General features: G+C 40.0%; 1 protein-coding gene across 1 annotated transcript in view; it reads right to left on the reverse strand.

The window, feature by feature from the left end:
• Window positions 1-21,533, reverse strand: part of IL12RB2 (interleukin 12 receptor subunit beta 2) — a 77,848-nt gene that overhangs the window by 16,279 nt on the left and 40,036 nt on the right. The window contains exons 9-12 of the mRNA XM_047869312.1: window positions 14,956-15,175; window positions 4,493-4,693; window positions 397-495; window positions 148-306 (exon numbers count right to left, since the gene is read on the reverse strand). Coding sequence (XP_047725268.1) covers window positions 148-306; window positions 397-495; window positions 4,493-4,693; window positions 14,956-15,175 — 679 coding nt within the window. The remainder of the gene's footprint in view (window positions 1-147; window positions 307-396; window positions 496-4,492; window positions 4,694-14,955; window positions 15,176-21,533) is intronic.

Consider the following 21,533-nt stretch of genomic DNA (forward strand, 5'->3'; position numbering starts at 1 on the left):
TCAATTAATTTCACAAATATTTACTGAGCACCTACTATGTGCCAGTCACAGTGTTAGCACCTGTGTGTATGTATGCACATGCGCATACTTGTGTTTTCCCAACATCTAAATAAGAAAGGCCCCACTGCATTTGTGCCTCACACATACCACAAAGTTGAGGCTGGGAATTAGAGTCCTGTTCCTTCCAGTATATCCTGTAATGGAGGATGCAACCCATTTGCTCCTGGGCTGGAATTTCGTTCCATGAAATCACAATGTTCCCCTTTTCCTCTGAGATGGCATTAATGTGGGGGCCACTCAGTGGTGCTGCAAAGTAGAACACAGAAAGCTTTTGTCACCCTTTAAATCCAAACTATTGAACTAAAGTAAAATTCGGCAAAAGGTTCCAAGGCTCACCTTTGTGCTTAGAGTTACTCCGGATGGAGCTGCATCCTCTCTGGTCCCCCGACAGTGCACACACGCAGATTTCATAACAGCTGTAGGGTTTTATGTTCCCTGCAAGGAAAAGGGAGTTCTTACAACAGGTTTGGCATCACATGTGAGTCACTAAAGGGAGACATTTAAAAATTTCTGGACTGAGGGTGAAGGGATGACCTAAGTCACAAAATCTCAGCATCCTGTTTGCCAAGTTGCTGGCTTCTGGAAGCAACTGCTCCTACCTCTCAAGTTCACCTCAAGGTGAGCCAACAGGCAGACCTGAAGCTTCTTTCCGGGATCAACATGATTAAGGAGACAAAAGCTATTCCATTTCCAACAAAGATTTAAATATAACTACAGAGACTGCTTTTGAAACAAAACTCACAAGGAAAAAAACCAAAAAACAAAACAAAAAAAAACCCGCAAAACCCACTGACTTCTACAAGCAAATCATTTGCTATTTGCAGAGAAGTGCGACTGTTGTTTTGAACCTGAACCCTCTTCTAACTCCACAGACGCTTTTGGGGATCTGACAGGGCAGCGGGATGGCACATTCTAACCAGGGCATGCTCAGTGTAATCCAACCCCTTGTTCCTTCCCCTCCTCCCCCCCCCCCCCCCCCCCCGCCTCCCCCTCTATGCTCCAGTCACATTTCACTTGCTTGACAGCCTGGAGATGAGGAGGATACCTAGGAATGTTACTGCCCCTTCCTAGCTTTTAAAATGCCACACTTTGCAATTTTCTGTGAGTCATGAAGTTTGCTGGCGAGTTGCTCTTTCCCGTCAAAATTCCTTATTTCCATGAATTTTAGATTCTACTTCCTGTAAAGAAAAGGCCCTTCTCATAGACACTGCCAAGGACATATCTTTAAATTCCCAATGGAAATTTAAAGGGAAAAGAGAGCGAATCCCTACTAGGCAATGATAGGATTATGTGGTCAGAGTAGGGCTGTCTCCCATATTGTTTAATGCAGATCTGATCCCCTACACTGACAATTTTAACATTTTATTTTGGGGGAAGAGGAATTTTGTATCGCAGAATAATTTACTAAATAAGGTGTGTTTTATATGAAAATCCATTGTTCCTTAAACATTCCAGCAAGTGCCCTACAGAAACCTCAGATGTGTAACCAATACTGTTGGAAGAGACCACAAGGAGATCCGAACTCATGCCATGGTGAGTTCCCATTCATATTCATGTACCAGGTGATACACAGAAAAGGCCACAGTGAGCTTAGTCCAGTCATCCAAAGCTTCTTCACAGTGGCATGCAGACCCAGGAGCCAAAAGGGCAACAAGGAATAAGGAATCATATTTCATCTGGGAGGGGCTAGGGCCTGGCTGCTGTCGCTGGTCCTGGAAGCATCCGGCCAACCACTGTGCCTGTGTATAGCTGTGGGAATTCCAGACGAGCTCATTAGGCAAATAGTATCACTGCATTTTGCCGTGCAAAATGTGAGTTCAGAGGCTTTGGGACTGCTGCATCAGAAGCTGTGGCTTCTTTTTGTGAATAGCCCACCCTTAGTGGAGGAGGGAAGAAAATGTGGATCCATAACTTAGTTGACTTTTCCCTTTGCATGCAGAGGAGAGCCCCAATAAGCTTGTTCCCTGGTTCTGACCTTAAGGACCCCTGCTTTATTGGCTAATTCTTACACAAACACACCCTAATCATTAGCTCCAAATTCCTTAGTTTTGCCGTCCAGTGCACAAAGTCCACATTCCTAAGTTTTTTTATTTCTTTCTATAGTCTGGCCCCAACTTCCAGGCCTATTTCCCACTACTCCCGTGCATACATATATACCTGGCACCCTTGGACAAAGGCTCTGTTCCATGTTTTTAAACTATAGCTATGGTGGATTTTTTGCAGAAAGCTAATTTCACCTATTAAATTTGGGAGAAGACAAACATTAAATGATCAGTAATGAAGAATGATCATAGAGGAAGTCCAGTGGAAGCATGCAGAAGAGGGACCCAAATAGCCTAGGCATCAGGGAAGGTATTTCTAGACATCTACAGATAGATATCTACATATTTATATAAGAAGTGGATCTATATGGTCAGAACCATTTTTACCCACACAAGACAGGGCTGATAGTCTCTAGCCTGGGCCTATAAACCTATAATCTAGGAGCCGGATGGTATTCTGACCTTCAGGATATATTCCAAAACACCCAACTCTGCCCTAGCCAGATGATGAGAAAAGGCTGGTAAGGATCCGAAGGCAATGAGTCACCTTACTGACTGGAGAGCGCCATATTGAATTCATAAGTATGAATTACTTAATTTGTTAAGTGTTTATTTCCAGAATGTAACATCAACACTAATAGCTAACCAAATATTTTCAAGCAGGGGAACAACTTTAATTAGTAAAATTATTTCACCCAATATCATACTGATTTCATTCAAATGAGTATTTATAAAGTGCTTAAAAATAATTTAATATCTTAAATATGAAAAACATTCTCTCCTGTCATCTCTTTTATGGTATTTGGGTAATATTATAGAATTTCTAAAAGGAAGAAACTGTAGGGACCACAGGGCTCAAAGTATCCCACAGAGGTAAATCCTAATATAGTTTATAATAAGCGTTTACAATTTCGTAGCAGTTTAGAGTTACACTGTTACATTTGATTTGATGGGCATAACAGCCCTAAAGGGAAGTTGGTCCTATTTCAACAATTCTAGTGACAGGTAATGCACCACTCTGAGGGCCAATCAATTGTCTTATTAGAGACCATCATGTGTAAGGAAATTTCTTTCTCAAAATTGAGCTAACATCTGCCTTATAATTTCCACATAGAGGATTTAGTTGTGTTCTCCAGAGCAACAAAGGACACATACTCTTTCTCATGTATACATCAAAGCCAGCAACAGCCATCAAACCTCCCACCCCCATCTAGAATTCTCTTCTACAGGCTAAATAGTTCCCACATTAAAAGTTCCAGACCTCCAATGACTTGTTCTCATCTTCCTTTGATGTTCCCTGGGTTATCTAGACAACATTGACTTTAAGTGTAGTGATTAAAACCGAATGCAACCCACTAGAAATCTGAGCAGCTACAGTATAAAAGAGGCACACAGTTAATGACTAGCTCACGTGTTGTCACATGTTCTGCTCTGCTTATTTCATCTGTCTTGTCTCTGTAAGCAGGGCATGTATATCCTCCTGGACAGGTGTAATGATTGCCATGGTGTAACAAAAATATTATAGAATTTAGAGCTTGCAAGCCTGTAAGAATGTTAGCCCTGTCACATATAATAACAACAATGACAGCTACTTAAAATGTGTTAGGCACTATTCAAAATGTTTTCTCTACATCAATTCAGTTAGTCCTCACAATAGCCCAATGGGGTAGGCAATATTATTTTGCCCATTTTGCAGATAAAGAAACTGAGATAAAGAGAAGTTAAATAACTTGCCCTAGGTCACACAGCCTAGTGACAGAGCCAGGATTTAAACCCACAGAACCTGGACTTTCAGCTACTCTGCTGAACTTATTCCTAAAAGTGACATTGACTAAGTTCTGTCCAATCATTTTAATATATTTTTCAGATGCCTTCTATCACTTGATTGTAACTACTGACGTATTTGGATTTGGGGTCTAGAGATGCTAATTATCACATAGATAATTCTGGATTCATTATCACACAAATACTATGCAGAATTGGTAACGAAAGATCTCCTGGTTTCCTCATCTGTACAATGACTACAGTAGTTGCTACATAAGATTGTTCTGAGAATTACCTAAACTCCTAAGTGAAAGGTGCCCATCACACTGATCGATTACTACTTAGCTCTCAGCCATGTTTGTTTGGTTCAATGATGCATTTGGCATATACGGCTCTGTGCCAGGCACATGAATTTTCCATAAACACTAGAGATTTTAGTCAATCAGTTGGTATTCTATGCCTGCAGTGGTATACTCTGAGGTGCTGTCCTGAAGGACCCTAGGTCATTACTATTCCTCTTATGCAGCCACCTGTAAACTGAAGAAGGTTCTGGGTTCCCACCTGTGACTTCCTCCAAAAAATGTGAGCTTAGTAACTCTCCAAAAGGAAGGTGAACAATTAAATACCTGGAATCAAAGCAGACACATTGTAGGGGGGGCTCCGCAGCCAGTTTAGAGGGGGCTGCGTGTCACTCCCGGAATGGGGCTCCCTCCATTCCACCACATACTCCTGGACAGCAGGGGCGGCTTTCCCAGGGGGCTCCCAGGTCACCATCATGTTGTCCACGCCCTCTGAGTTTGCAGAGACCTGACGAGGAGCCAACAACTCTTAATGGGGAAAAGGGGGAAGGACAAAAACAAATTCACAGGTGGATAAAGATATAAAAAACAACTCATCCCAGCAAAGTTTTCCAAAAAAACAATTTCTTTTTAAGAACTTCAGATTTGGCAGTGGGGGGCGGGGGGGGGGGTGCCTGGGTGGCTCAGTTGATTAAGCGTCCAACTCTTGATTTTAGTTCAGGTCATAATTACACAGTTCGTGGGTTCAAGCCCTGTGTCGGGCTCTGCACTGACAGTTAGGAGTCTGGTTGGGATTCTCTCCCCCTCTCTCTGCCTTCCCCCATTTCCTTCGCCTCAGAATAAATAAATAAAATGAACTTTATTTAAAAAAAAAAGGACTTCATATTTGTTTTCAACAAATCTGAATTGGCATCAGTGCAAGGACCCTGTGTAGTTATTATTTTCCTCTTCATCTTCCATTCCCCAAAGGTACCTGCTGTAATGAATATAATATGCATCCTTCTAATCTACCTCCCATATGTTTATTTAGATATCTACGTATCCTTGAAAATTAGTGTTGCTTTGTGTTTGTGCTTTGTATTTTCATGAAATGTGCTGGGAGTAAATATAATGCTTTTTCTTACTTTTTCTTTCCCATTTAATATTATATTTCTGGGATATGTCCATCCTGCTGCTATATGTAAATCCAGCTTATTCCTTCTGACTGCTACCTCAAATCTTTTTCTGTCCAAGTGACAATCAGGCAGTTCCTTCCAGCTGTTTGCTAACACAAACAAGGATGCAATGAACATTCTCTTCCATATTCTCATGTGTCCCTGTCCCAAGAGTGTCTCTGGATATATCTGCACAGAGCTGCTCAAGTATAAATACATGTATTATTTCATTAAACACAGCCAGAGTGATCTCTAAAATAGCCAATCAGTTGACACTCCAACAGGAAAAGCATAAGGAGGGGCGCCTGGGTGGCTCAGTCAGTTGAGCTTTGACTTGGGCTCAGGTCATGATCTTGCAGATTGTGGGTTCGAGCCCTGCGTTGGGCTCTGTGCTGACAGCTCAGAGCCTGGAGCCTGATTCAGATTCTGTGTCTCCCTTTCTCTCTCTGGACGCCACCCCCCCTCCCCGCCGCCAATCATACTCTGTCTCTCTCTCCTTCAAAAATAAACATTAAAAAAAATTTTTTTAAACAAAAGCAAAGCGTAAGGATTCTTATTTCCCCACCAATACTTGGTATCTCTGACTTTCTAATTTTTGCCAATCTGGTAGATGCAAAGCAGTTTTTAACTACGGTTTTGTTTTTGCTTTCTGATTTCTTATGATGCTGAGCTTTTCTTCATATGTTACTAGCATTCTGACTTCCCCCTCTGTGAACTCCCTGCTCATATACTTAACTCATTTTTTCTGTTGAGTTTCCTGTCTTTTCTCTGATTTACAGAAATAGGTTTTATATTCTAGATATCAATCATTTGTCAGCTTTCAACACTAGAAATATTATATTTCAGCTTTTTTTAAGTCTGATAACTTTATGATATGTTTGCACATAAATATTTACTTTGATTTAGGTAAATTTATCTATGGCTTGTGCAGTTTTTTAAAAAAGTGTTTATTTCTGAGAGAAAGAAAGAGGGAGAGAGTGTGCTCATGAATGGGGAAGGGGCAGAGAGAGAGGGAGGGAGAATCCTGACATGGGGAGATCATGACCTGAGCCAAAATCAAGAGTCAGATGCTTAATCTATTGAGCAACCCAGGTGCCCCTGGCTTGTGCATTTTGAGTCTTGTTTATGAAATCCTTCCATCTTGGGATCATGAAGATACTCAATTACATTTTCTCCTCTTGGCTTCTGGTTTTTACCTGCCACATTTAAGTTTTTAATCCAAATCTAGCTAAGGGAATACAATTATTAAGGGGAATAGATTTTATTATATTTTCCACACTTCGAGTCAATTTTTCCAAATGTGATACTATCCCTAAGTTCCATGTATTTAATGGATACTATCCCTAAGTTCCATACACCAAGTTCCATATATTTAACGGGTCTATGTCTGGGGTCAGCTTCTTTGCGAGAACACACTGCTCATACTACTAGGCTTTGTGATGTCTATTTGGTTGGTAAATTCCCCTCCTCATTTTGCCCTTCATTTTCCAAAGTGGTCCAGGATATTTATGACACTTTATTCTTCCATATAGCTTTTGAATCAGTTTATCAGGGTCCCCAGAAATTCCAGCTGTTATGTTTTATTGGAATTAAGTTAAATTTATAGTTTAATTCAAGGTGAAATGATGGTGTTCCAGTGTTAATTTGTTCCATTCATAAATATGCTGTTTAATTGAAATTTTTCAGATCCTCTTTTATATCTTTGTAAAATAAATTTTTTTAAGTTTATTTCTGATAGAGAGAGAGAGAGAGAGAGAGAGAGAGAGAGAGAGAGCGCATGAGCAGGGGAGGAGCAGAGAGAGGGAGACACAGAATCCAAAGCAGGTTCCAGGCTCTGAGCTGTCAGCACAGAGCCTGACATGGAGCTTGAACTCGCAAACTGCAAGATCATGACCTGAGCCAAAGTCAGACGCTTAACTGACCGAGCCACCCAGGCGCCCCAGATCCTCTTTTATATCTTTCAATGGAGTTTTAAAAATAGCTTCTTAAGGTTTTTATGCATTCCTTGTTACAGGCTAATTCCTAGACACTTTATACATGTATTCTGCTATTTAAATAACATCTTATTTTCTAATGCTTTTTCTACCATTTGTGTGTGTCATTCTTATTTCTGGTAAACTGCTAAAGTTTCTAATTAGTTCTAATAATTTGTCTGTTGCCTTTGTTGAACTTTCCACTTAGTAATCTTATTAGCTGCACACTTAGGCATCCCCTCCTTCCGGGGCACCTGGATGGCTCATTTGGTTGAGCATCCGACTTTGGCTCAGGTCATGACCTCACGGTTCATGAGTTTGAGTCCTACACTGGGCTCTGCTCTGACAGCTCAGAGCCCGGAGCCTGCTTCAGATTCTGTCTCTCTCTCTTTCTCTGTCTCTACCCCTCACCCACTTGCACTCTATCAGAAATAAGCATAAAATTTTTTTTCCAAAAAAAAAAAAATCACCTCCTTTCAATCTTTAAATCTCTTATTTCCTTTTATGTTTTCATTGTTGCAAATTTTAAGGAGACTGTGCCTATACATCTTTATTAAGATGATATTTGCTGAAGGTTTTTGGTAGCAAGTCTTTAAAAACCTAAAACATTTTAGTTTCTTCATAGTTTCCAATTAGGTTTATTTTTGTAAAATATTATTAAAAATATTTTTCACCAAATACTTTTCTGTATCTGTTAAAAACATACCCCTTTCTCTTTTTTATTATTGTGATGAATTACATTAATACATTTTTCTGATATTTATCCATCTTTACATTCTTGGGATCAATCTGTTGATCATTCTGCACTATTTTCTTTTTTTTTTTTTGACCTCTCTATCCTCCACCTTCTACTAATTTTTTTTTTCACAGATTTGATTTTTTAGAGAAGCTTTAAGTTCACAGCAGCATGAGGGGAAGGTGCAGAGCCTTTCTGTGTACCCCGACCCCACATATGCATAGCCTGCCCCACTACTGACGTCCTGTACTAGAGCAGTACGCGCAGTAAGATTTTTTAATAAATATTTTCAAGTATTTTTTCCCCTTCATTTAGTTTTTTCTCTGCCTGGGACTCCTTTTAAGTAGTTGTCATAATTTCTCTTTCTCTTCTTTCAGTCTTTTAAGTTTTCTCATTTTTCAACTTCTTTCCTGGCTTTTGATGCCTTTTGGAAGTCTCTCACCCAAACTTCCACTCGCTCGGTCTTGAGTCCTTTCTGCGATTCAACGCATTGGCTGTGTTATTTCAACAATTAAACTTTCCATACCGACTCTCTTCATTTGGGGCTTCTTCATAACCACCTGACTTGACTGATTCATGTTTCTACCAGCCTCTCTAATCTTTCTAAGGATATTTGTTATGCTTATTCTCAACTCTTGTTCTTTCTGTGGCATTAGTGAGATTTTCTATGGTACATGTTGTTCCCTTTGTTCCCTTTCTTTCCCGGAACTTGTGCCCCTCAGATTTCTCCTAATTTTCTCCTTTGGGATGTCTTATTTTCTTGGGTTGCTGTTGCAGCCTTGGCCTTTATCTTTCTGTTGGGAGATAATGAAAGCTTCACTGTAGTTTGTGCTTCTCCAAGTAAGTTCAGGTGGCGAGGAGGAGCTTTTCAGGGTGGAAAGTTCCAGGCCAGAGAGTCTACAGTGATTTAGCTTGTGTTCTACCTGTCCTCAGGTTCCCCTGAGGTATACTTAGTACCTCCAGAACCCAGTACTCATGTCTTAATGGCTGGCACTGCTCTGCATGGGGGATTGGGACTGTTACTCTCTTTTGTAATTGCCAGGTCCATGGGGTAGATGGCAGGAGAAATCTCAAGGACCAGCCAGCTCAGAAGCAGTCTTTGCTCTAAGCTCCCCTCCACAGCCAGGTGCTGGGGCTTCTCTGAAGTTACCCTGTTCTGCTCTCTGGACTTCCCTGCTCCATAGTAGAAATGTCTAAGCAATGATCATATCAGGGCAATATGAGTGATAAGAAGGAGTGAAACCAGAAAATGCTACTTCAGCACTCCCTTTCAACACTATTCCCCACTGCACTCCGCCATCTATCCTGTCCCTCCAATGGCATCCTCAGTACTGTGCTTGGTCGTGAGGGCCTATAACCTGTGTATTGGCTATCTTGTCAGGGACTGGAACTTCCCACTAGGGGTTTCCTTATATTCATTTGCCTTGTTATCAATGTCCTGGCTATGCCACATGATTTTTTTTTTTTTGAGAATGAAATGCATTCATTTGGTAAATATTTATTGAGCACCTGTAGGTTCCAGTACCTTTGCCAGGTGATGGACTAAAATAGCCAGAGACCCCTTCTGACCACTGCTTTCTCTGGAATTTGCTAGGCAAATCAACTTGGCATTGCTCTGCCTGACTCATCATATTTGCCAGGAACCAGCCTGAATTTCCTTCCCATGATGTTTGTCAGGGCATGTTCTCTCCTTCAGAACTCTGATAACAACTCACCTTCTTTCTATCACCTTTCAGAATTATTCCTTTAGCCTCAATCATTCAACTTCCCATCTCCTTTTTCCCTGAGAGCTTCTGAACAGAGTTATAAGGTTCATAAGGTATTTGCAGTAAGTACCCATCTAAGAGACAGGTGGCCTTGTTTTCCAGTCCAGTTCTGCCACTAATTGGATCTGGTGATCTTGGCTAGGTTATTTCACCTCCTGGGGCCTCAGTCTCTGACATCTGAATGGATCTCTGTTTATGACTGTACTGGCTTCTGTTAAAAACTTTTTATTTATTTGTCTATTTATTTAGAAAGCATATAAGAGCAGGGGAGGGGCAGAGGGAGTGGGAGAGAAAGAATTTTAGTCAGGCTCCACTTTCAGAACAGAATTCAATGCGGGACTCAAACTCACGAACTGTGAGATCATGACCTGAGCTGAAATCAAGAGTCAGACACTCAACTGACTGAGCCACTCAGGCACCCCTGTACTGGCTTCTGACTTTTCCCATAGTTTTGAGAATTCTTGAGTACAGGGACTGGTCTGAAATATTAAATATGTTTTTACTTGCTGACTGATGGGTTTAGCACACATTCAATTTTCATCGTAAACCAACAAAATCACTCTTGTGCTTCTTTATAGGCAATGCTGTGGCAGGTGTTTTTTTTTTTTACAACAAAGTTTTCCCTACTTTCTCAAAATCAACATAATTCTGCCTGTGGGGGGTATTATTTTTCTTTTCCTAAAAGGAAAGCTCTGTATGTGAGGAGTATACATTAACATACACTGAAAGAAAGGGAGACAAAATCATAGTACGTTATCCCTACAGATCATTCAGAATATGTGTGAGACAAGAGCGCTCAAGGGTGGGACCATGTAATTTGCCAGTGTGTCCTCTATGTCACCTGGGACGTGCAGGGTATTGGGTGGTTCAGGTGTCATCTTAGGAGAAGCATAGATCCTTGATACTCCAAGATTTCCAGGACCAGAACTCTCTTCGCTATTGCTCAGTTCAAGTACTGTCCTATCTTACTTCCCCTGCATGTTCATCTGTATGGAGCCTCATCCTTTTTTTAACACCTATCCAGTCTGAGAGGAGAGAAACAGGTGTTTTGTTTGTCACTGCTTTCCACCATCTTTCACCTCCCCAGGGACTTCATTCCATTAATAGGGTCTCTCTCCCCTTAATCCTCACACTCTTCCCTACCCAAGTCTTTTTCTCAGCTTACAAGCTTGCTGAGATCTCACTTTAAAATAAACCCACACACCCACACACCTCCACTCCCACACCTGGCTCACAGAGCTCTCCATGCTCGGGTCACATGTTACCTCCTTCCCTGGCATTCTCTTCAAGCCCATGCTTCAGCTTTTCTCTGTTCCTAGAGCTCCCTGTGCATCCATCTAATCTTGCATTTGTTCACTATACCAGAGTTTATTTGTTTTTGTTTGCCCCCCCCCCCATGACTGAATATAACTGGAGGACCTCAACAGTATATTTTACCTATTGCTGGATTCTAGCTGCCTTATGTAGTATATGCTCAATAAATGACTGCTGAATGAATAAAGTAGAGGCCAACTCTAACATAATGAATGTGTCATTTAGAGAAGTTGTTACCAAATCTAAATAAAGCATCTGTAGGAGTGCCTGGGTGACCCAGTCAGTTAAGCGTCAGACTCTTGATTTTTTTGGCTCAGGTCATGATCTCAGCTTTGTGGTATCGAGCCCCACGTTGGGCTCTGCACTGACAGCACGGACAGCATGGAGCCTGTTTGGTATTCTCTCTCTTCCTCTCTCTCTCTGTCCCTCCTCTGAGTGTGTGCCCTCTCTCCCTCTCTCCCTCTCTCTAAATAAACATTAAAAAAATAAATAAAACACTTGGAACAGGCCCAGAAAATTCACCAAGATTATATCCTCAAGACCCAACTGCAGTGGCATTTGAAGAAGGTTCTGACATATTACATTTTAACAACAGCAGGATACTAAATAGTGGTATGAGTTCAATTACCCCCACAGGGTATATTAAAAATTATATATGCAGTACTTACTGGAGAAAATTTTTTAAAAAAATACAGAAAGCAAAAGTGGGGAGTCCCTGGGTGGCTCAGATGGTTAAGCATTCAACTTTTGGTTTCAGCTTAGTTCATGAGATCGAGCCCCAGGTTAAGCTCTCTGTGCTGATAGCTCAGAGCCTGCTTGGGATTCTCCTCTCTCTCTCTGTCCTTCCCTGCTCACTCTCTCTCTCTCTTTCTTTCAAAATAAATAAATACACTTATAAAAAAAAGCAAAAGAGAGGGAAAATCACCTGTAATCCTATGATGCAGTCATGACCTCTATTAACATTTTCATATACATTCTACTAGATTTTTTTTTAAGATACAAAAAATGTGTAGTCATATAAATACATTTTTTCTTTTTTTTTTTTTTGAGAAAGGGTGGGGAAAGTGGGGGAGATGGAAAGAGAGAGTTTGAAGCAGGCTCCATGCCCAGCAAGGAACCCAACTTGGGGCTCAATCTCACAATTGTGAGATCATGACCTGAGCCGAAACCAAGAGTTGGATGCTTAACCAACTGAGTCACCTAGGCACCCCGTTAATACATATTTTATTATATTATTTTATTTTATTTTATTTTATTTTATTTTATTTTATTTTATTTCATTTATTTATTTAGAGAGACAGAGTGTGAGTGGGGCCTGGGCAGAGAGACAGGGAGAGACAATCTTAAGCAGGCTCCACATTGTTAGTAAAGGGCCTGATGTGGGAATTGAACTCATGAACCATGAGATCATGACCTGAGCTGAAATCAAGAGTCAGATGCTTAACTGACTGAGCCACCCAGGCACCCCAACACATATTTTAAATAGCATCATCCCATACATACTACAAAAAGTCTACCTTTTTACTTATTATGTGCATTTTTGCTTGTCAATAAAAGCACAATTAGAATATCACTTTAATGCTAGTGTGGGATTAGGCAGGTGAGAGTCATGATACATTAAACCAGTCCATTCTCTATTATTTAACAGTTAGGTTGTTTGTGGTGTTTCACTATTTCAAAATTTTTTCCACAAACATCTTTGTGCCTACACTTCTAAGCACTTACCATTTGCTGAGGATTCATTTCTAATGGTAAAATTTTTTGGTCAAAGATATATTAGTATTTGAAGTTTGTTACATATGGCCAAATGTCTTCAGAAAGTTGTACAAATTTACATACCCACCAGCAGGCTACAAGGGTATCTCTTCCCCACACACTCCCCACATGGGTTATACTAACTCTACTTATTCTTTCTCAGTCTGATTTGGTTTCTCATGTTTTTTCAAAAGTTGCATGTCATTGATTGCTAGTTAGGTTGAACATATTTTCACATCTTTATTGCTACTTTTCTATTTATTTTTTGAGTTGCCAGTTCATATCCCCTGGTCACTTATTTATTTGAAAAAATAGATAGATAATCTCCTTTTGCTGAAAATGTGATATAAACACTTCTTAAATTGCTATTTACATTTTAAAACATTTCATTTATTTAAAAAATTTTTAATGTTGATTTATTTATGAGAGAGAGAGAGAGCATGAGAAGGGGAGGGGCAGAGAAACAGGGAGACACAGAATCTGAAGCAGACTCCAGGCTCTGAGCTGTCAGCACAGAGCCCGACTCAGGGCTCAAACTCAGGAGCAGTGAGATCATGACCTGAGCCTAAATCAGACGCCTAACTGACTGAGCCACCCAGGTACCCCAAATTGCTATCTACATTTTTAAAGCTTTGTGGTGTTTAAAAAATTTTTATTTTTCTATGCATACAGTTTGAGCTTTTTTTCCATACAGTTAATTCATCTTTTCCTTCGGGTTTCTGCCTTAGATACCTACCCACATTTGTCAGAGGTTATCAGTTACCAGTTATCATTCTCCCAAACACTCTCTCCTCATCATCTTTAGCAAGGGAACACTGCTGCCTGGAGTATATTTCTAAGTCTCCTTTGCACCTGTGACCAGGTGACCAGGCAGAGTCAATGACTCCAAGTGTGCTGTGTGACCTGGAACAAAGCTCCTCAGGGTGAGGGCCCTCCTCTCTTCCTTCTTTTCCTAGAAGAAAGTAGCTAGAGCTCTGGCAGGCATCTTGGACCACTTCCATCTTGAGGATGGAAGCCAACTTGGCAGAGGGAACAGAAAGAAGGAGCCTGGAATCACCAAGTTGTCCCATCAGCCCTGAGCTGTCTACCTCTGAACTTCTTATATGTGAGAGAATTAATAAAAGACACTTTAGTCAGACCTCTGGTAAGAGCAACCCCTTACTGCTAAGAGCAATTCCCAACTCATATACCAACCCAAAGTTACATCAATATTTATTTGTATTTTCTTCTAGTTATTTTTAGCTACTCTATTATCTCTATGTTTATGGCTGTATGACTGAAAAGATATATAACTAAGATTTAACAGTGTATATAAAATAATCATGTTTGAGTAGAAACTTCTTTCAAATGATGATTGCCAGACTCACATGTAGATAAGATTGTTCCACTGGATTTTAAGAAAGGATTTAATTATAGTTTTATTAGGCATTTTTGGAAAAGTTAGGCCAGTGATCTTGACATGGAATCTATTTATAATACAGATTTGAGAAACAGCATTTATATCCATTTTATTGACTAATCATAGGCTTTTATCTTGAGAAATTAGTTTTCAGAGCATGCAACTGTAAAATGTGTATAGCTAGTCAGGAGATTTTCAATATAGATAATTGGTACATATCTAAATTTGTGTAATAAAGAGCTATAGTACAGAAAAATTTTACTATGATTTCAGTACAGCCAGAATTTCAACACTATTGGTTTTAAAATATGCTTAAGTGTAGAATATTTTTTTCTAGAACTTGACAACACATGCTATTCTTGCTCCTAGAAAAATTAACCAAATATTAGTGTTCAATTTAATGTAACTAATATTTCCTAACATTTGTTAAGCACCTACTATAGATTAGTCTTTATTTAATCTGACAATGAGCTGCAAGACAGATAATATAATCCCTACTTTGGAGAGGGGGAAACTGAAGTTCAGACATGTTAATTCACTTGTCCAAGGCCAGGTGCAAAAGAGCCTCTGAAGGCTGTTAGCTCCAAACTCCTGTGTTACTCATGTCAGGCCCTGGGCTGAGCCGGTGGGAGATATGAGGTAAGTAAGATACAGTTTCCCACAGGCAATAATTGAAGGAAACTTGGTACTTACCTGCCTCACACAGGTCCGTTATGTTAATACGAGTAGGCGGGGAACTGCCTTTTGAGTTGGTTGCAGACACAGTTGCAGCCCAGTTTCCAGTTCTGGGAATGATCCAGGTCCAGGAGGTGTGTTCTGTGATGTTCTGCATTGTGACTTTCCCCCCTGCCACCTCCTGCAAGGTCACTAGATAGTGGAGGATTTTCCCTCTTGCCTCAGATACACTCATATTCTGTAAAGAAACACATCCATTTACTGTGTAGTCTCAAACAAGGTCGCTGGATCTTTGTGCCTGGACCTTATGGCTCCTGTAGCAGCAGGTTACATCCGAATGACTTATTTATATCTTCTCATCTGCTGCACTGCATATTTTTGTGCCTCCACCAAAACCCACCATTTAGGGGGAAAAAATCAGTTAATATTTTTTAAAGCTAATTCTTAAAGACACATTGATTTTCCTTTCTTGTTTCAAAATGAAACTTCCAGCAGTAGAAAACTCAATTACATCCAATGGAACAAGAGTGGAATCTGAACTCAGATGATCTAGGTTTCAGTTCCAGCTCCACCAATTACTAGCTGTGTGAGCCAACGCAAGGCATTCAGCACCTCTGAATCTCCATTTTTAAATCTGTGAAATACACACACACACACACACACACACACACACACACACACACACACAAACTTTTTATGTAGAAAGTGTAATGCTGCTCATTAAATCAAAAGTGAGATTTTCAAGAGCTAAACTAGTAAAATCCACACTTCATGAACTGGATTAGCCATCTGTCCTAGGAAAGTAAGACACTGTTTATAAATGTGTGACTAATGAGTTTTGGAATTGCAAGAATTCCAATTGAGATCATTTGGGAGGGATCCCAGAAAGTAAGCAGAAAACTAATTATTTGTATTGTAACCCTGTTTGGATAAGGACCATGGGAAACAGAAGCAATGAAAATGGAGAGCTGCCAAGGCCAGCAATGGCAGTGCCCGTCCATGCCTAGTACAGGGAGAAAAAGGTTTAACCCGTGAGACTTAAGCATTACCATTTTCTTGGCAAGGCTATTCCTTCATGGGTGCAGCTGCTAAAAGACACATTTTAGGACTGCCAAATGCCCCTTTCTCTGATTCCCTGCCCCTCAAGCAATCTTCTAATAATTTTGTTTCCTGTGAAGTTTATCTTTCAGGAGAGACTGGGATAACAGGAACATCTGGTTTACTTAAAATTTATGTTTTTCACTTTAAGTGAATAAATTGGCCTTCTGATTATAATTTGGCTTCTGAAATAATTAGCATGCTGAGAGAGAATGTTCCTATCTGCTGACTCAAGCCTCCTAGTTAGCCCAACAGCTGCATTCCTCACTATAAATTAATCCATGAACATCTAGCTTTTTATATTTCAGTCTCTGGGAACTTGATTAATGCAGGTCCTATCCTAGGTGCCCTTCTGGATCCACAAGGTCCAGGACTGGATCTTAAACCATGGTCAATGCACCAGATGAATGCCATGTTGCTGAGGGCTCTTTTGGGTGCACATTCAGTCTTTCCCTAGAAGACATTTTTGTGTTCTGGCAAGAACCAAGAAAGTTAATATTTTAATTGTACACCACAGTCAATTTTATAGGCCTGTTGTTTGGATTAAAGTGAGTGCTTTTGAAATTGCGATATTCTGAACTGTTATTAATAAATATGCCCTTTGTACCCCAATGTTTATAGCAGCACTATCAACAATAGCCAAAGTATGGAAAGAGCCCAAATGTCCATCGATGAATGAATGGATAAAGAAGATGTGGTATATATATACAATGGAGTATTACTCAGCAATCAAAAAGAATGAAATCTTGCAATTTGCAGCTACGTGGATGGGACTAGAGGGTATTATGCTAAGTGAAATTAGTCAGGGAAAGACAAATATCATATGACTTCACCCATATGAGGACTTTAAGAGACAAAACAGATGAACATAAGGGAAGGGAAGCAAAAATAATATACAATCAGGAAGGGTGACAAAACATAAGAGACTCTTAAATATGGAGAACAACAGGGGTTACTGGAAGGGTTGTAGGAGAGGGGATGGGCTAAATGGGTAAGGGGCATTAAGGAATCTACTCCTGAAATCATTGTTGCACTATATGCTAACTAACTTGGATGTAAATTAAAATAAAATAAAAAATAAAAAATAAACATGCCTTTTGTCACAGGAGAAAAAAAGGATAAGTTAAAGCAAAAGCTGGCTGGAGAAGATAATTCCCTTAGCTATTACTCTATCCTTCCCTATCTCCTCTGTAGGTCCAGAGATAGGACTATTATTCTACCCTCACACCATATATCCCTTAGGGCACTCCTCAAGAGTTAACTGTGCTCACAAAGCTCCCCATTCTTGACAGGAACACAAGGGGCTTCAGTCTTACTCTGACAACTGAGAAAATAGAGCCCTAATTGAAAAAAAACACCTTGCAACTCAACCCTCACTACCTTCCTCTCACTGTCCTTCATAGACACATCAGCAATCTCCTTCAATCCTATGGGAGAGTGCTGGAAGAAGGGGGAAATGCCAAATCATCTTGGATCCAATGAACTTCCTAGGGACTGCTGTGGAAATCTAGCTCATTTCCACACACCACACACTGCAGTGATCTAGTGAACAGAGATGTGGATCTGAAAGATGAGTGAAGGTTCCTAGAGGGTAGTGAAGGGCCTGGACCCAAACCCTTGCATTTTCCCCTCCACATCCCATATTTCGGAGTTGAAAATATCATTGAGAAGGTAAATGTGGAGTTAGGTAGTTAGAGAAATAAATATGGTATCCCATATTTATACATATGTGTAAATGTATGTATAAATATGTGTGTATATATATGTATATATATGTATACACATACACATATGCTTATACATATACACATACAAGTTATGCTTATATAAAATATTAAGCTCAAGTTTTAGGATAAAGGTTAACATCACTCAGGCAATTGGTCTCCTTCACCAATTTGAAAACGGGCACAATTTGTCCAACACGGTCCATGGAACAAAAAACTCAATGAGCCAAAAGGAAAACAGGTATTTATCCAGATGGGCACATAGTCTCCTGAAGCAACTGAAAACAGTGCAATTTGGCTTTTTAAAAAAATAATAACATAAAGTTTGCAAATAATGCATGTAATACATCACCTCCAGATTATACTTGGTCTTGATGTAATGGAATATCATCACAGAACTTCAGAACCAGGCAGGATTCTACAGTTTAACAGTTCATTCAACATTTCATTTTACCAATAGGGAAATTGAGTCTGGGACATGAAGTGACTTGCTTAAGGGCTCTCAAGGGATAGATGGAGGAGCTGAGGTTGGAATCCAAGGCTCTTGACTAGTGATCCCTCTACTCCTGCTCCTTCTGTTGGCAAGCCTGAGACAACTGGTCACCAGGGGGCACCATGTTTCATAGTTGGAATCCCCAGTCACTCTCTGGCCCAATGTTGGAAAGCAGCTTGTCTAATTGCAAGGTTGTGGTATATTCTGATGTGGAACATCAACAGCAGACATCAAGTCAACAATTTTGGGAGGGTGGAGATCCAGAATTCTTTTTTTTCCAGAGCCAACAGGCCTTGTTGTCACAAGGAGACAAGCTGTGAATCCCAAAGAACTGCCATCTGAGGAGTCAGCTGGGTCTTTCTAGATGAACTTCTTTTATTCTAATGTGTATGTATATATATATATATATACATACACACACACATATATATATACACTATATACACATGTATATATACAATATATATATATACACACACATATATATACACTAATGTATTTATTTTTAATATTTATTCTAATATTTTATTCTAATGTATATTTGGGTGAGTGATAGGGAGAAACTATCATTTATTGGGCCATACCATGAGTCAGAAACTTTACATCTATTGTCACATTTAGTCCTCACATCTCCCCATCCTGAGGGAGCTGAAGCTTGGAGAGGTTAAGAGACTGATGCAAGTAGTCCCCACAGAAAAGTAAGTTTTTAGTGCGCCCCCTAGTGGGTGTAAGAGGGTGTAAGGTGGGTGTAAGAGGGTGTACGGTGGGTGTAAGGCAATGTCCAAAATGTGTCCAATGTCTCTAGTACTTCTTGTACCTTTGTGGGCAGTGCTGAAAGCAGGTCTCAAGCCAGTGTTCCTACTGTCATTGTCAGCCTCTCCTATTGGTAAGAGTGTGCTAATCAGGAAAAGCTGTCCCACGGTCTCCTTCAGTTTTCTTTCTGCTCCGTAAGAAATGATCTAAACTTAGTATAAGTTAGCTTTTCTGACAGGTTTGTCTACGAAGCAAAGAGTGAACAGCTCTCTCATAAACTATTGTGAGAGTTCTGTTGGGTGAAAAGGCTTTCACCATCAAAAATACCTTGGTAAATGTATCTGTGATAGGACAAAATCTGGTACATGTCAGAATGCAAGACCTCTGTTGTTTTTTGTTTGCTTTGTTTTTAAAGATTTAAGTACTCTGTACACCCAACATGGGGCTCGAACTCACAACCCTGAGATCAAGAGTCACATGCTCCACCAACTGAGCTCTCCAGATGTCCCTATTTTGTTTTGAAGTATATAGGAAGAAGGGTGTTTCTGTGAATTGATAAATCATGTCTTCTTAGGACTTTAAAAAACCTACTGTACTTGTCATAAAATAATATTTTATTCTAACTTTCCCTGATGCAAACAGACAAACAAAAATATGTCAGAGCTGCCAATATGTCAAAGAAGAGAGTCTGTAGTCAAGACATATTAGAAAGGTAGGGAACTTGAATATGTCACAGTTTTGTCTATGAAGACTTTTGGGGTGGCAAGGTTGGTTTTGGAAAGCTACTGACTTAGTTTTTCCTACTCCACCACATAGCAGCTGTGTGACCTTGGCCAAATTATTTTACCTTTCTGAGGCTCAATTTACTTATCTGTAAAATGAGGTAATTCTGTGTATAGCATAGGCTTACTGGAGGATTCAATGGGCTGAAGGAGGCAAACAGTTTCAAAGAGTGCTGGATGCATGGCAAATGTTAAGACACTTGGTGAGTTACCTGCTGTCGGTTACCCTAAAATAAAAATCACCGTACTTGGCACTTTTCCATTATATTCATATTACTCTTCTACCAATCTATGGAAGGTCAAGCCATCTTGACTTGGATCCCACCACAGCTCTGTATGAAAATCTCACCAATGTCATACAGTTGATTACAAAGCATGTATAATTTAAGCCTGGGTATTGATTTCAGAACTCATGATGGCTTTCAGCAACCCAGCCCAAAGTGAAGGAGCACCTCAAAAGATAACCCTCATCGGAAGGTTTAAAAATCACTGTATTGAAATGATCCATCTATGGATCTGTCCTCCCATGAGCCTGTTGACTCACCTTTGTGTCCTCAGAGTCCTGCACAACGTTTGCTTCCTAATAATCTAGCAAACGCTTTTCGTGATTCTCTCATTAATCTTCTCAACAACCTCATGTAGTACATACTATTACCATATGCATGTGTGAGGAAAGGAAGGCACAGAGAGGTTAAGCACCTTGCTTAAGAACACACAGCCAGTAGGCGGTGAGGCTGCACCCTGAACCCAGGCAGCTCAGTTCTGCCTAGAGGGTAAGCTCTTAACTGCTGTCGTGTTAGCACTTTCTAGATTCTCCCAGGTGTTTTGCTACCCTGAACTTATTTAATGGATACTAATAACTCATGACATCATGATTTCTAACTTGTTTTGTAGCAGAAAATCAGCAAAATAATGGAAACTTTGTTAGAGCAAAACTTGAACTTCCCTTCTGTCTCTGTTTTCTATCTTATGTTAATTCTCTGCTACCCACTTTCTTATCTTTGTCATTGACCACCTTCTGTTATCCAACTAAGATTCTCTACATTACAGATGCTATAATATGTGTGACTAGTAAGCAAGGGAAAACAACCCTTTCTTTCCAAAAATACCTTCAGAAATGCTGTGCCAGCCTGTGATAGGACCAGGGTTGGGAAAGGAAAGGAGACAGAGCTGAATATTGCAACAAAACTATGAAAATCTTCCCATCTGCTGCTTTTGTATTTAAATATTGATTCTGAGATTGGGATGCCTCCTCTAATTATATAAAGGCCTCAGGCTCCTGACAGCCAATCTTCCCTGTGAATTTATGACAGACCTTTGTTCTACATCAATATAAATCAGATTACAAGTAATATTTTCCTACATTTACTGGATTTCTTTCATATGAGGAGGCCAAAGGACACATCTCATCAGTGCAACGTGATATGGATTGTAATATTCTTGACAGGACACAGAGAAATACAGAGAGAAAGAGACGAAGGGAATGTACTAAGCTGCCTCTGGTCACAACAGACCTTTCTGAGGCTCTGCTGTGAACTGGTGTATGGGGCTTGTTCTTTTCTCTTTCTTCTCGTCTTCTGTGATTTGAGGGCAGCTGTTTATCCGAATGAGTTACGTCATTTAACAAATGAACAAAACCCACCAAATCTTCCCCACTTTTGGAACTAAGTTTCTCTAACTCTCTTCTGTATTGCTTGTGAGGGCCCTAGAGGGGCGCTGTTTGCTACATGAGGGAGTCACTAGCTG

This window comes from Prionailurus viverrinus, chromosome C1, assembly GCF_022837055.1.
Source record: "Prionailurus viverrinus isolate Anna chromosome C1, UM_Priviv_1.0, whole genome shotgun sequence".
In the NCBI taxonomy this organism is placed as follows: Eukaryota; Metazoa; Chordata; class Mammalia; order Carnivora; family Felidae; genus Prionailurus; species Prionailurus viverrinus.